This window comes from Pygocentrus nattereri, chromosome 22 (genome assembly GCF_015220715.1).
Source record: "Pygocentrus nattereri isolate fPygNat1 chromosome 22, fPygNat1.pri, whole genome shotgun sequence".
Taxonomy (NCBI): domain Eukaryota; kingdom Metazoa; phylum Chordata; class Actinopteri; order Characiformes; family Serrasalmidae; genus Pygocentrus; species Pygocentrus nattereri.
In genome coordinates, this window is record NC_051232.1 from 9562184 (window position 1) to 9576422 (window position 14239).

Here is a 14239-nt window from a genome sequence, read left to right on the forward strand (position 1 = left end):
TGTATTGAGTCATTAAGATCACCAGTTAAAAGTTTTTATTGCTTACAAAACAAACCGACGTGGGCAGGTGGTGACGGAGGTGGGGCACTGCTGTCGTGTCTCAGACCACGGACAGACTCACTGAGTAGAACCTTATAAATGACCCTGGTCCGTTTTACCTGCTGAAGCGCTGAAGACTGGCTGTGTGTCCGCAGAGCCTGGAGGTCTTCACCGCATAGCAAAGTCCAAGAGGACTGGAGCCGTTTAGTTTCCACAGTGCACAAATCGATCGAACCACAAAACGAAGTACAGGACGAGCTCTCAGTTCGGTTCGTTTCGGGGGCCGTTCAGAGGGTCCGAGTCCGTTTGGCGTGTTCACGTATGCAAAAGAAGCCGTGACTCAGCGGCCTGAGTCCACTTCAGACGCTGAAAGGACCCCAGTGTGAAAACTCCCTGAGCGATGTTTAGACGCGGCAGGTCAGGCAGTCGGCTTGCCTGGGTGTGGCCAGTGAAGTAGAACCAGTATTTAATTGAATTTGATTAACGGGTTGATTTAGTAGCTCAGGGGGCAATTACTTTTTCTCACAGGGCCAGGCAGGGCAGAACAGCGTTTGTCCTTCAGTTCATGAAACTTGCGGTTTTACTCTGTTTTGCTGATTCTTAAAGCTGCAAGTGTCTAAATTTGTTACGCGTGTTGATGTTTTTCAGTATCGTGGCTCCTCTGATTGCGGAGTACGACCGACACATGCAGCAGATGGAGGCTCAGCTCAAACACTACCAGGTACACAAACACTGATAAGAGCAGAAATCATATTTATAAATCCCCGCTTTTATTTTACAGTCCCTCTGCATTTCTTTTTAAATGGATTCTATACGGCTTTTACTGTTTCATTTAAAAAGCTCTATAATGTTCATATGATCCACACAGTCACTCTGACAGACTGTAATACACTACAGGAAGCGTAGGGGGCAATACGGCTTCTACTGTTTCGTTTAAAAAGCTCTATAATGTTCATATGATCCACACAGTCGCTCTGACAGACTGTAATACACTACAGGAAGCGTAGGGGGCGATACGGCTTCTACTGTTTCATTTAAAAAGCTCTATAATGTTCATATGATCCACACCGTCACTCTGACAGACTGTAATACACTACAGGAAGCGTAGGGGGCGATACGGCTTCTACTGTTTCATTTAAAAAGCTCTATAATGTTCATATGATCCACACCGTCGCTCTGACAGACTGTAATACACTACAGGAAGCGTAGGGGGCGATACGGCTTCTACTGTTTCATTTAAAAAGCTCTGTAATGTTCATATGATCCACACCGTCGCTCTGACAGACTGTAATACACTACAGGAAGCGTAGGGGGCGATACGGCTTCTACTGTTTCATTTAAAAAGCTCTATAATGTTCATATGATCCACACAGTCACTCTGACAGACTGTAATACACTACAGGAAGCGTAGGGGGCGATACGGCTTCTACTGTTTCATTTAAAAAGCTCTATAATGTTCATATGATCCACACAGTCTGAACTCTCATGAATCTCCTTTTTTCAATGATCAGTTGTTCAGTGGTGTGGAAGTCCAGACTCAGTAAGTAATGACATGGCGCTGTTTGTCAGGATAATAATTCTGTTCTATTTTCATGTTTTTGTGCTGTGATGAAGGAAGACGTGTCAGGTTTTATGATCAGGCTGAGTTTGTGTGGTAAATGAAGCCCTTATAGTGAAAACTCAGCTGATATTGATTTGTACTTAAAGGCTTTAAAGCACCGTTTACATACACTTTTACGTAAATAGCTTTGCATGAATTTTTAAACGTGTTTTTATGCGCAGCCCTGAAATATTTAAGTGTTTTTGTGTTTTGACTTTATTGCTTTCTGGGACACATTTACATTAGCAGTGAGAACAAAACATCACAACAAACAAACTCTGTAAAAACACATACACACAGAGAGAGAGACATTACATTTCACACAGAGGGAGACAGAGACATTACATTTCACACAGAGGGAGACAGAGACATTACATTTCACACAGAGGGAGACAGAGAGACATTACATTTCACACAGAGGGAGAGAGAGATTACATTTCACACAGAGGGAGACAGAGAGACATTACATTTCACACAGAGAGAGAGAGAGACATTACATTTCACACAGAGAGAGAGAGAGACATTATATTTCACACAGAGAGCGAGAGACTTTACATTTCACACAGAGGGAGACAGAGAGACTTTACATTTCACACAGAGGGAGACAGAGAGACATTACATTTCACACAGAGGGAGACAGAGAGACATTACATTTCACACAGAGGGAGACAGAGAGACATTACATTTCACACAGAGGGAGACAGAGAGACATTACATTTCACACAGAGGTAGACAGAGAGACATTACATTTCACACAGAGGGAGGCAGAGAGACATTACATTTCACACAGAGGGAGACAGAGAGACATTACATTTCACACAGAGGGAGACAGAGAGACATTACATTTCACACAGAGGGAGACAGAGAGACATTACATTTCACACAGAGGGAGACAGAGAGACATTACATTTCACACAGAGGGAGACAGAGAGACATTACATTTCACACAGAGGGAGAGAGAGATACATTACATTTCACACAGAGGGAGAGAGAGAGACATTACATTTCACACAGAGGGAGAGAGAGAGACATTACATTTCACAGAGAGAGAGAGAGAGACATTACATTTCACAGAGAGAGAGAGACATTACATTTCACAGAGAGAGAGAGAGAGAGAGAGAGACAGAGACAGACACACATTACAATTCACACAGAGAGAGAGAGATGCATTACAATTCACACAGAGAGAGACAGAGAGACATTACATTTCACACAGCGGGAGACAGAGAGACATTACATTTCACACAGCGGGAGAGAGAGAGACATTACATTTCACACAGAGGGAGACAGAGAGACATTACATTTCACACAGAGGGAGACAGAGAGACATTACATTTCACACAGAGGGAGACAGAGAGACATTACATTTCATACAGAGGGAGACAGAGACATTACATTTCATACAGAGGGAGACAGAGAGACATTACATTTCATACAGAGGGAGACAGAGAGATATTACATTTCACACAGAGAGAGACAGAGAGACATTACATTTCACACAGAGGGAGACAGAGACATTACATTTCACTCAGAGGGAGACAGAGAGACATTACATTTCACTCAGAGGGAGACAGAGACATTACATTTCACTCAGAGGGAGACAGAGACATTACATTTCACACAAAGGGAGACAGAGAGACATTACATTTCACACAGAGGGAGACAGAGAGACATTACATTTCACACAAAGGGAGACAGAGAGACATTACATTTCACACAAAGGGAGACAGAGAGACATTACATTTCACACAAAGGGAGACAGAGAGACATTACATTTCACACAGAGAGAGAGAGACATTACATTTCACACAGAGAGAGAGAGACATTACATTTCACAGAGAGAGAGAGAGACATTACATTTCACAGAGAGAGAGAGAGAGAGACAGAGACAGACACACATTACAATTCACACAGAGAGAGAGGGATGCATTACAATTCACACAGAGAGAGACATTACATTTCACACAGAGGGAGACAGAGAGACATTACATTTCACACAGCGGGAGACAGATAGACATTACATTTCACACAGAGGGAGACAGAGAGACATTACATTTCACACAGAGGGAGAGAGAGATACATTACATTTCACACAGAGGGAGAGAGAGAGACATTACATTTCACACAGAGGGAGAGAGAGAGACATTACATTTCACAGAGAGAGAGAGAGAGACATTACATTTCACAGAGAGAGAGAGACATTACATTTCACAGAGAGAGAGAGAGAGAGAGAGAGAGACAGAGACAGACACACATTACAATTCACACAGAGAGAGAGAGATGCATTACAATTCACACAGAGAGAGACAGAGAGACATTACATTTCACACAGCGGGAGACAGAGAGACATTACATTTCACACAGCGGGAGAGAGAGAGACATTACATTTCACACAGAGGGAGACAGAGAGACATTACATTTCACACAGAGGGAGACAGAGAGACATTACATTTCACACAGAGGGAGACAGAGAGACATTACATTTCATACAGAGGGAGACAGAGACATTACATTTCATACAGAGGGAGACAGAGAGACATTACATTTCATACAGAGGGAGACAGAGAGATATTACATTTCACACAGAGAGAGACAGAGAGACATTACATTTCACACAGAGGGAGACAGAGAGACATTACATTTCACACAGAGGGAGACAGAGAGACATTACATTTCACTCAGAGGGAGACAGAGACATTACATTTCACTCAGAGGGAGACAGAGAGACATTACATTTCACACAGAGGGAGACAGAGACATTACATTTCACACAAAGGGAGACAGAGAGACATTACATTTCACACAGAGGGAGACAGAGAGACATTACATTTCACACAAAGGGAGACAGAGAGACATTACATTTCACACAAAGGGAGACAGAGAGACATTACATTTCACACAAAGGGAGACAGAGAGACATTACATTTCACACAGAGAGAGAGAGACATTACATTTCACACAGAGAGAGAGAGACATTACATTTCACAGAGAGAGAGAGAGACATTACATTTCACAGAGAGAGAGAGAGACATTACATTTCACAGAGAGAGAGAGAGAGAGACAGAGACAGACACACATTACAATTCACACAGAGAGAGAGGGATGCATTACAATTCACACAGAGAGAGACATTACATTTCACACAGAGGGAGACAGAGAGACATTACATTTCACACAGCGGGAGACAGAGACATTACATTTCACACAGCGGGAGAGAGAGAGACATTACATTTCACACAGAGGGAGAGAGAGAGACATTACATTTCACACAGAGGGAGAGAGAGAGACATTACATTTCACACAGAGGGAGACAGAGAGACATTACATTTCACACAGAGGGAGACAGAGAGACATTACATTTCACACAGAGGGAGACAGAGAGACATTACATTTCACACAGAGGGAGACAGAGAGACATTACATTTCACAGAGAGAGAGAGAGAGAGAGAGAGAGACATTACATTTCACAGAGAGAGAGAGAGACATTACATTTCACAGAGAGAGAGAGAGACATTACATTTCACACAGAGAGAGAGACATTACGTTTCACAGAGAGAGAGAGAGAGAGAGAGAGAGAGAGAGACAGAGACAGACACACATTACAATTCACACAGAGAGAGAGAGATGCATTACAATTCACACAGAGAGAGACATTACATTTCACACAGAGGGAGACAGAGAGACATTACATTTCACACAGCGGGAGACAGAGAGACATTACATTTCACACAGAGGGAGACAGAGAGACATTACATTTCACACAGAGAAAGACAGAGAGACATTACATTTCACACAGAGGGAGACAGAGACATTACATTTCACTCAGAGGGAGACAGAGAGACATTACATTTCACACAGAGGGAGACAGAGAGACATTACATTTCACACAGAGGGAGACAGAGAGACATTACATTTCACACAGAGGGAGACAGAGAGACATTACATTTCACACAAAGGGAGACAGAGAGACATTACATTTCACACAGAGGGAGACAGAGAGACATTACATTTCACACAGAGGGAGACAGAGAGACATTACATTTCACACAAAGGGAGAGAGAGAGAGACATTACATTTCACAGAGAGAGAGACATTACATTTCACAGAGAGAGAGAGAGACATTACATTTCACAGAGAGAGAGAGAGACAGAGACAGACACACATTACAATTCACACAGAGAGAGAGGGATGCATTACAATTCACACAGAGAGAGACATTACATTTCACACAGAGGGAGACAGAGAGACATTACATTTCACACAGCGGGAGACAGAGACATTACATTTCACACAGCGGGAGAGAGAGAGACATTACATTTCACACAGAGGGAGAGAGAGAGACATTACATTTCACACAGCGGGAGACAGAGAGACATTACATTTCACACAGAGGGAGACAGAGAGACATTACATTTCACACAGAGGGAGACAGAGAGACATTACATTTCACACAAAGGGAGACAGAGAGACATTACATTTCACACAAAGGGAGACAGAGAGACATTACATTTCACACAAAGGGAGAGAGAGAGAGACATTACATTTCACAGAGAGAGAGAGAGACATTACATTTCACAGAGAGAGAGAGAGACATTACATTTCACAGAGAGAGAGAGAGACATTACATTTCACAGAGAGAGAGAGAGAGAGACAGAGACAGACACACATTACAATTCACACAGAGAGAGAGGGATGCATTACAATTCACACAGAGAGAGACATTACATTTCACACAGAGGGAGACAGAGAGACATTACATTTCACACAGCGGGAGACAGAGACATTACATTTCACACAGCGGGAGAGAGAGAGACATTACATTTCACACAGAGGGAGAGAGAGAGACATTACATTTCACACAGCGGGAGACAGAGAGACATTACATTTCACACAGAGGGAGACAGAGAGACATTACATTTCACACAGAGGGAGACAGAGAGACATTACATTTCACACAGAGGGAGACAGAGAGACATTACATTTCACACAGAGGGAGACAGAGAGACATTACATTTCATACAGAGGGAGACAGAGACATTACATTTCATACAGAGGGAGACAGAGAGACATTACATTTCATACAGAGGGAGACAGAGAGACATTACATTTCACACAGAGAGAGACAGAGAGACATTACATTTCACTCAGAGGGAGACAGAGAGACATTACATTTCACTCAGAGGGAGACAGAGAGACATTACATTTCACACAGAGGGAGACAGAGAGACATTACATTTCACACAGAGGGAGACAGAGAGACATTACATTTCACACAGAGGGAGACAGAGAGACATTACATTTCACACAAAGGGAGACAGAGAGACATTACATTTCACACAGAGGGAGACAGAGAGACATTACATTTCACACAGAGGGAGACAGAGAGACATTACATTTCACACAGAGGGAGACAGAGAGACATTACATTTCACACAGAGAGAGAGAGAGACATTACATTTCACACAGAGAGAGAGAGAGACAGACACACATTACAATTCACACAGAGAGAGAGAGAGATGATAGAAGTTTACCGCTCAGTCGAACCTCCACCACCACCTGTGGTCATGAGCTGTGGGTAATGGCCGAGTGAATGAGATGCCTCACTGGATTACATCTCCAAGTCATCCTAGGAGTAATTCGAGGTCCCCCAGAATGAGCTGGAGGAAGTCGCCTGGAATTCTCTGCTTTCCCAACTGCTACCATGACCCTGTCTGGTCTAAGCGGTTGATGATGATGATGATACAGTGCTCAAACCCAGCAGTCCCTCAGGACTAAACCTGACCTCACTCAGTCTGTAAGGTTTAATCCGAGTGTCTCTCTGTTTTTCTCTCCCGTCTGTTTGGTGACAGAGGCAGATGGTGGATGTCAAGGCCAGTCTGGAGCAGGTGGTCCGAGAGAACGAGCGGTAAACGAACGAGCAAACGTGCCACTGATTTATTTCTGTCCTTTTATCTCTGAAACACTCCAGCAGCAGCTCGGCCAGCTGTTCACTCAAACAATACGGTGAAAAAATCCCATTGTCAACGCCGACCTCAATACGATTCAGTTTGATTCTTCATGAAACGATTCAGTGCATCTAAAATTCCCTGTTCTGATTCGGTGTGATTCTATTTGATTCTTCTATTTGATTCTTTAGGAATTGATTCAGTGCATCAGGCAATCTTAAACTTCACCCGTTTGATTCTGTTCAGATTTGGTGCATCATGAGATCTCAGTTTACTGTGATTTGATTGTTTGATTCTTTAGAAAAAGACAGTTCCTCAAGAAATCTCAGATTCACTTGTTTAGGGATTCCACGTTTTGGTTCGGTTTGAGTCTTTAAGGCACTGTTCAATGCATTCTGAACTCTCAAACTTCACCGCGAGTCGGTTCGGTTTGAGTCTTTAAGGCACTGTTCAGTGCATTCTGAACTCTCAAACTTCACCGCGATTCGGTTGGGTTTGAGTCTTTAAGGCAACTGTTCAGTGCATTCTGAACTCTCAAACTTCACCGCGAGTCGGTTCGGTTTGAGTCTTTAAGGCACTGTTCAGTGCCTTCTGAACTCTCAAACTTCACCGCGATTCAGTTGGGTTTGAGTCTTTAAGGCACTGTTCAGTGCATTCTGAACTCTCAAACTTCACCGCGAGTCGGTTCGGTTTGAGTCTTTAAGGCACTGTTCAGTGCCTTCTGAACTCTCAAACTTCACCGCGATTCAGTTGGGTTTGAGTCTTTAAGGCACTGTTCAGTGCATTCTGAACTCTCAAACTTCACCGCGAGTCGGTTCGGTTTGAGTCTTTAAGGCACTGTTCAGTGCCTTCTGAACTCTCAAACTTCACCGCGATTCAGTTGGGTTTGAGTCTTTAAGGCACTGTTCAGTGCATTCTGAACTCTCAAACTTCACCGCGAGTCGGTTCGGTTTGAGTCTTTCCAAAAAGATTCTGTACATCTTGACACTTGTTCACTCAGAGAGTTTAAATGTTCTCTGTAACGTGAATCAGCTTGATTCTATTGTAAGTGATTCACTTTTTTCATAATCTCAAACTTCACTGCGATTCGGTTCGGTTCTGTAGGAAACGATTCGCTGCATCATGAAAAATTGACTACAGTTTAATTTGAATGGCTTTGATTTTTGAGGCATGAACGATTTCGATTTTTGAAAAATGATTTGAAGCCTTGAGTCAAATTACGCCTCGGGTCAGCTCAGAGTTTTGTTAAGTGGAATTGTAAAGCGAATCTTTTAAAAATGACTGACACAATTCAGTGCATGGTGGAAGTGTAACGTTGTTTAAATGTGGAGTTTACAGATAACGGAGTGTCACGCCGTGTCTGAGAGCGTGTAACCAGGTCTGTTCCAGATTACTGAGCGGCCCCCCGCCGTCCTGTGTCTTTGCAGCCTCCATGCGGAGCAGAGGGTCTCTGTAGAAAGGCAGCTGCAGGCTCTCCCTGTGGGAGTGGAGGGGGATGCTGCCACGGATGCGGTTGCCGTTAGCAACCTGGAAGAGCAGGTCAAGTGTGCTGTTGAGGTAAATAACACATTTTTCTCATTTTTTATATAATAAAACTCCCCAGATAAACCAAAAACATTTCCCATGCATCTTAATTCAGTCTAGAGTTACCGCCTTTCAGTGTCACAGCACTCACGCTCTTGGTCTTTAATAAGTATATTTTTCTCATATCTGCTATATTACCAGTGGAACGTTGTTATTGGGTTGCTAGGTTGTTGCTGTGGAATTCCAGGTGGTTGTTAGTGTTGCTAGGTCACTGCTAAGGTTTTCCTAGGCTGTTGCTATGGTATCCCAGGTGGTTGCTAATGTTGCTAGACAGGTGGATGTTAAGGTGTTGCTAGGTTGTTGTTGGGGAATTCCAGGTGGTTGTTAGTGTTGCTAGGCCGTTGCTGTGGTAGCCAGAGTAGTTGCCAAGGTTTTCCTAGGCTGTTGCTACGATTGCTGTTACCAGCCCAGTGCGAGCTCCACCATCCCCCCAACCCCCCCAAGTCTAGTCCCATGGGCCACTAGAGGGCGCGCCTCTTTTGGTCTGTGGCCCAGTGGTTGGGAAGCCCTGATCGGGGAGACACTCCGCTAACTCTACACCCTCACAGCTCCAGAACATCCTCTCTTACAGTGATAAATGGCCTTCACTGACCTGCACTGGTTCTTTTGCGTCACCGTGAACCAGAAAAGCCTGTGACATTTCCAGACCTTGGAAGAGTCCCGTAGGCCCGCGGTGGAGCCTCTGTAATCAGCCTGGAGCGCCTCTTCGGCTGCTAATGCTGATTGGAGGGCTGCACTTGACATACGAGGCTAATGGGACATTAGTATGTCAGTCATCAGCAGGAGCCACACGTGGCTGTGAGATTAGATGGGAACACTTGATGCCTGAGGTTAATGGGATGGTAGTGAACGAGTCTTCAGCAGGAGCTCTGCTCAGTCAGCACTCGGGGGGTGTGTGTGTGTGGTTTTGGCTCATACGCAGACTTTGTGTTCACATAGACACACAGTACTGTGTGAATGGCCTTGATCGTCAGGAAGCCCTTACTGAGAAAAAAAGAACCAACTTCTAAGACTGAGCTTTGGAGGAGGGGATTCCTCTGCTGACGTTGGCACGGGACTGTCGTCTGTGATTATGGATCTGTCTGTGTAAGTAAAGACGAATGAATGTCGTCGCTGCCCGAAGAAAACATGCATCTCCAGAACAGTAACTTTGCAGCAGAGGGCAAAGAAAAGTTAAAAGAACTTTTAATGCAAGTTTAAAGACGTTTTATTCGAAGTACATGTATACACTCGCCGGCCACTTTATTAGGTACCCCTTGCTAGTAAAAGGTTGGACCCCCTTTTGTCTTCAGAACTGTCTTAATTCTTTGTGACTTTCAACAAGGTGTTGGAAACGTTCCTCAGAGATTTTGGTTGGTTATTTGAGTTCCTGTTGTCTTTCTATCATCTGGAACCAGTCTGCCCGTTCTCCTCTGACCTCTCACATCAACAAGGCATTTTTGTCCACACAACTGACCGCTCACTGGATATTTCCTCTTTTTCAGACCGTTCTCTGTAAACCCTAGAGATGGTTGTGCGTGAAAATCCCAGCAGATCAGCAGTTTCTGAAATACTCAGACCAGCCCGTCTGGCACCAACAACCACGCCACGTTCAAAGTCCCTTAAATCCCCTTTCTTCCCCATTCTGATGCTCGGCCTGCACTTCAGGAAGCCGTCTTGACCACCTACACGCCTCAATGCAGTGAGCTGCAGCCGTGTGATTGGCTGATTAGCTATTTGTGTTAACAAGCCAATCACACGGCCGTGATTCAAGACATCTTGCTGAAATATTTGAGCACAGTCTGGACGTGTTCACTGTGAGGTGGACTGACTTGTGCTGCCAGCTGTTTGGACATTGGTGTCTGTATGTTGTTCTTTTCAGAGGACAGTAAATCTGCTCTGCTATACAAGCTGCACACTGACCGCTTCTATAGCGTTGTTCCATTAAAAGATGTGCAGAAATGTGAGGGGAGCACTCACTTTTGGTTGGTTCTTTCAGAAGCATTGACATTCCATGTTTTGATTCAGTTTGGTTCTTTAGGGCGCAGTTCAGTGTACCATGGAATTTCAGATCTCCCCATGATTTCACCATGGCACTATGGAAGTGATAGAAGTTTGTTTAGGAAATGATTCCGTGTAACATTGAATCTCATATTTCACCAAGACTGGACTTGGTTCAGTTCTGTAGGAAACCAATCAGTTCCTTAAATTTTACTGTGATCCCGTTCAGTTGGATTATTTAGGAATTGACCGCTCCGGGCAAGTGTGGTCACTGCCCCCTAGTGTGTGTGTTCACGGATGGGTTAAATGCGGAGGTGGAATTTCCCCGGTTGTGGGATTAAAATAGTATCACTTAACTTGGGGCACAGTTCAGTGTGTGAAATTCGAATGTCACCATCGTTTAGTCAGGTTAGACTCTTTAGACAGGCAGGTTTGTAAATAGGCAGACTGAGGCAGAATCATCACAGTGGTGGTGACGGGAATCAGACGTCCCCTCTAACAGCTCCTCACACAAAGTTCTCTGGTGGTTGTGACCGTGGTGCTGTGTGTTGCCGTGGCTGCAGGAGAAAGAGCGAGCTCTGCAGATGTGGCAGGCGGCTGCGCAGGAGCTGGACCGACTGCAGAAACTCTACCAGAGCACCATGAGAGACGGACAGATCCACACAGCCGAGCGGCAGCAGGCTCAGGTACGCGCACACACACACACACACACACACACACACACACACACATTCACACACATAGAGGGTCGCTAATCTGCACCTGCATCCTCTGAACACTAGAGGGCAGCAACTGCATTCCCACACATCACTTAGTTATACAGGAGTTTTCCACAGTGTAAAGGTTTGTAGATCAAAGTTGAGTAATATGATACATAATAACAAAATCCTCTCATTCTGGTTAGAGTTTAGTGCAATAGGATAATATACAAGTACAAATACCTGGAGAGCTGTGAAATAAATACCTAAATAAGTGAAGAAACGTTAACGTGACCAGAATAATAATGTATGGGTGAATCAAAAAGGACTGAATGAAGTTATATAATTAATAGTTAATAATTAATATCTGTTATGTTTGGTAGATAGCAGATAAACATAATAACAGCCTCTTCCAAATAACAGCTTAATCATTATCTAATAGTTTGTTAATGAGGGTTGATAATATAATTTAATTGACCATTTACTTTTCAGTGATGTATTTAAGTGTAATAAGTACTACTTATTTTTATGCTTATTAATCATATTAATGTTTTTAAAAAGTATAAATGAATCGACCATGTCTATATTAGAGAGCATCACAAAGTAGATGTACTTAGATGTACTTAATTCCTTTTATTTTTATTATACATATTAAGAATTTCAATTAAAAGCTGCATTATTTCAGTTCATTATACTTGACCGAAATAATGCAGCTTTTAATGTAAATGTAAAAGTCATTATTTTGCAAACATTACTTAGTTAATCATTCAGGTATGCATTAATAAATGGTACTATGAATATTCTATAATTATTAAGTCATTGCCAAAGTCGTTAATAGCGGATAATGATTAAATTGATGTTTATTGTGGTTCATTATTATGAAGTGTTACTGAATATCATTTAAATAGCAATCACCATATGCATGACCTTGTTTGATTTCTTTTAATTGCAGAAAAAGTTTAAATATTTAATAAAAAATAACAAATGAAAGTCCATCATCTAATCTAGCCTACTGAAATCTGCATCATGTACATGATTTATATGAAACGTGATTCCAAATGATCGTGTTGTTTGTTCTGTTTTTATCCTTTTTCTAGTTCTGCTGTGTTTTTAAGTTATTTTTACTTCTGTTTTCTTTATTGTCTAAATTTTTGCGGAGATATTTACACCATTCAACCCAAGATTAATCAGTTTTATTATGTTTGTAAATTGAATTCCTTTTTCTCAGTGTGAGTGATGTGTGGAAAGTTGTATATTAATGTTGTTGTAGTTATTATTATTTTTATTATTAGTATTATATATTTTTACCATTTATTTATTTTTTTCTCTCCTAGAATCAGCTGGCGCAGGTCCAGCAGCAAGCCCAGAAACTGCAGGCAGCCAATCAGACCTTAGAATCAGTAAGAAAACCCGCCCTCTCTGTTTGACTTGAATCGGGACTCGACCGATAAAGTTGTTGATACAGATTTTAGGGCCCAAAAAAAACCAAAACTGGTAATTGTTGGCTGGTAATTTTATATCGACTCCAGTAGTTTTAATTTAAGGGCTTTGCTTTACCGAGTGTTATGATCCAGGACTTCATGCTCATGCTGAGTGCGCTCACATGCACTGAATAATCTGATGATGATCTGATTTCTGCAGTTACCCGATTATTCAAATGGTCATTTAAACGCCACAATCCGATCTACAAATCTGATAAAGAGGCTGGATTTGAGCTCAGTAGTCAGATTTCTCAGGGTTTTCTCAGGCGCTTGTAGCATAATGCTGACATAACACATCACTGCGTGGATTTTTATTGATTTATTTTTTTAAACCCAATTTTCTCCCCAATTTAGTCGTTTCCAATATCACCCAGAGTTGTGACTCCCCCAGTCACACAATGATATCAACACTAGGAGGGCCATCCTACCCACCCAGAGAGAGCGAGGCCAATTGTGGTCTCTTGGACTCCCGGCTACGGACGACTGGAGCTTCACCAGGGATCGAACTCGCAATCTCCTGGTGACACGGCCAGCGCTTAGACGGTTGCTCCACTCGAGAGCCCTAGCGCAGTGGCGTTTTAATCTGACTATTTGGAGTCATTTGAGATCCTGTACAAGTCAGCCAGTCAAATCACGCAGAGATTACATAACCCGACCTCCTACTAATCCAGCTCCAATAGGGCTGAAAACTCAAATGGAGAAAATCTCACATTTATATATCTGTTGTAAACGTAGGGCTGAGCCACAGAACAATGAATATCATTTTCATGATACGTTACATCATGATACACACAATACGTTCAGAAAACTGTATCGTCACTTGTTCTGACCAACTGCGTTTTTCTTTATTAAGAGAGAACAATGGGTCCAGTTTAACTGCCAAGCATTGAGTTAAAATGATTGCGTGTGCAG

General features: G+C 42.8%; 1 protein-coding gene across 3 annotated transcripts in view; it reads left to right on the forward strand.

Moving 5' to 3' along the window:
- sclt1 (sodium channel and clathrin linker 1) overlaps positions 1 to 14239 on the forward strand; it is a 43554-nt gene that overhangs the window by 10834 nt on the left and 18481 nt on the right. For all 3 annotated transcript variants that reach the window (XM_037532917.1, XM_017687949.2, XM_037532916.1), the window contains 5 exons: positions 688 to 760; positions 7489 to 7544; positions 9012 to 9141; positions 11712 to 11834; positions 13181 to 13246. In XM_037532917.1, the coding sequence (XP_037388814.1) occupies positions 688 to 760; positions 7489 to 7544; positions 9012 to 9141; positions 11712 to 11834; positions 13181 to 13246 (448 nt within the window). The remainder of the gene's footprint in view (positions 1 to 687; positions 761 to 7488; positions 7545 to 9011; positions 9142 to 11711; positions 11835 to 13180; positions 13247 to 14239) is intronic.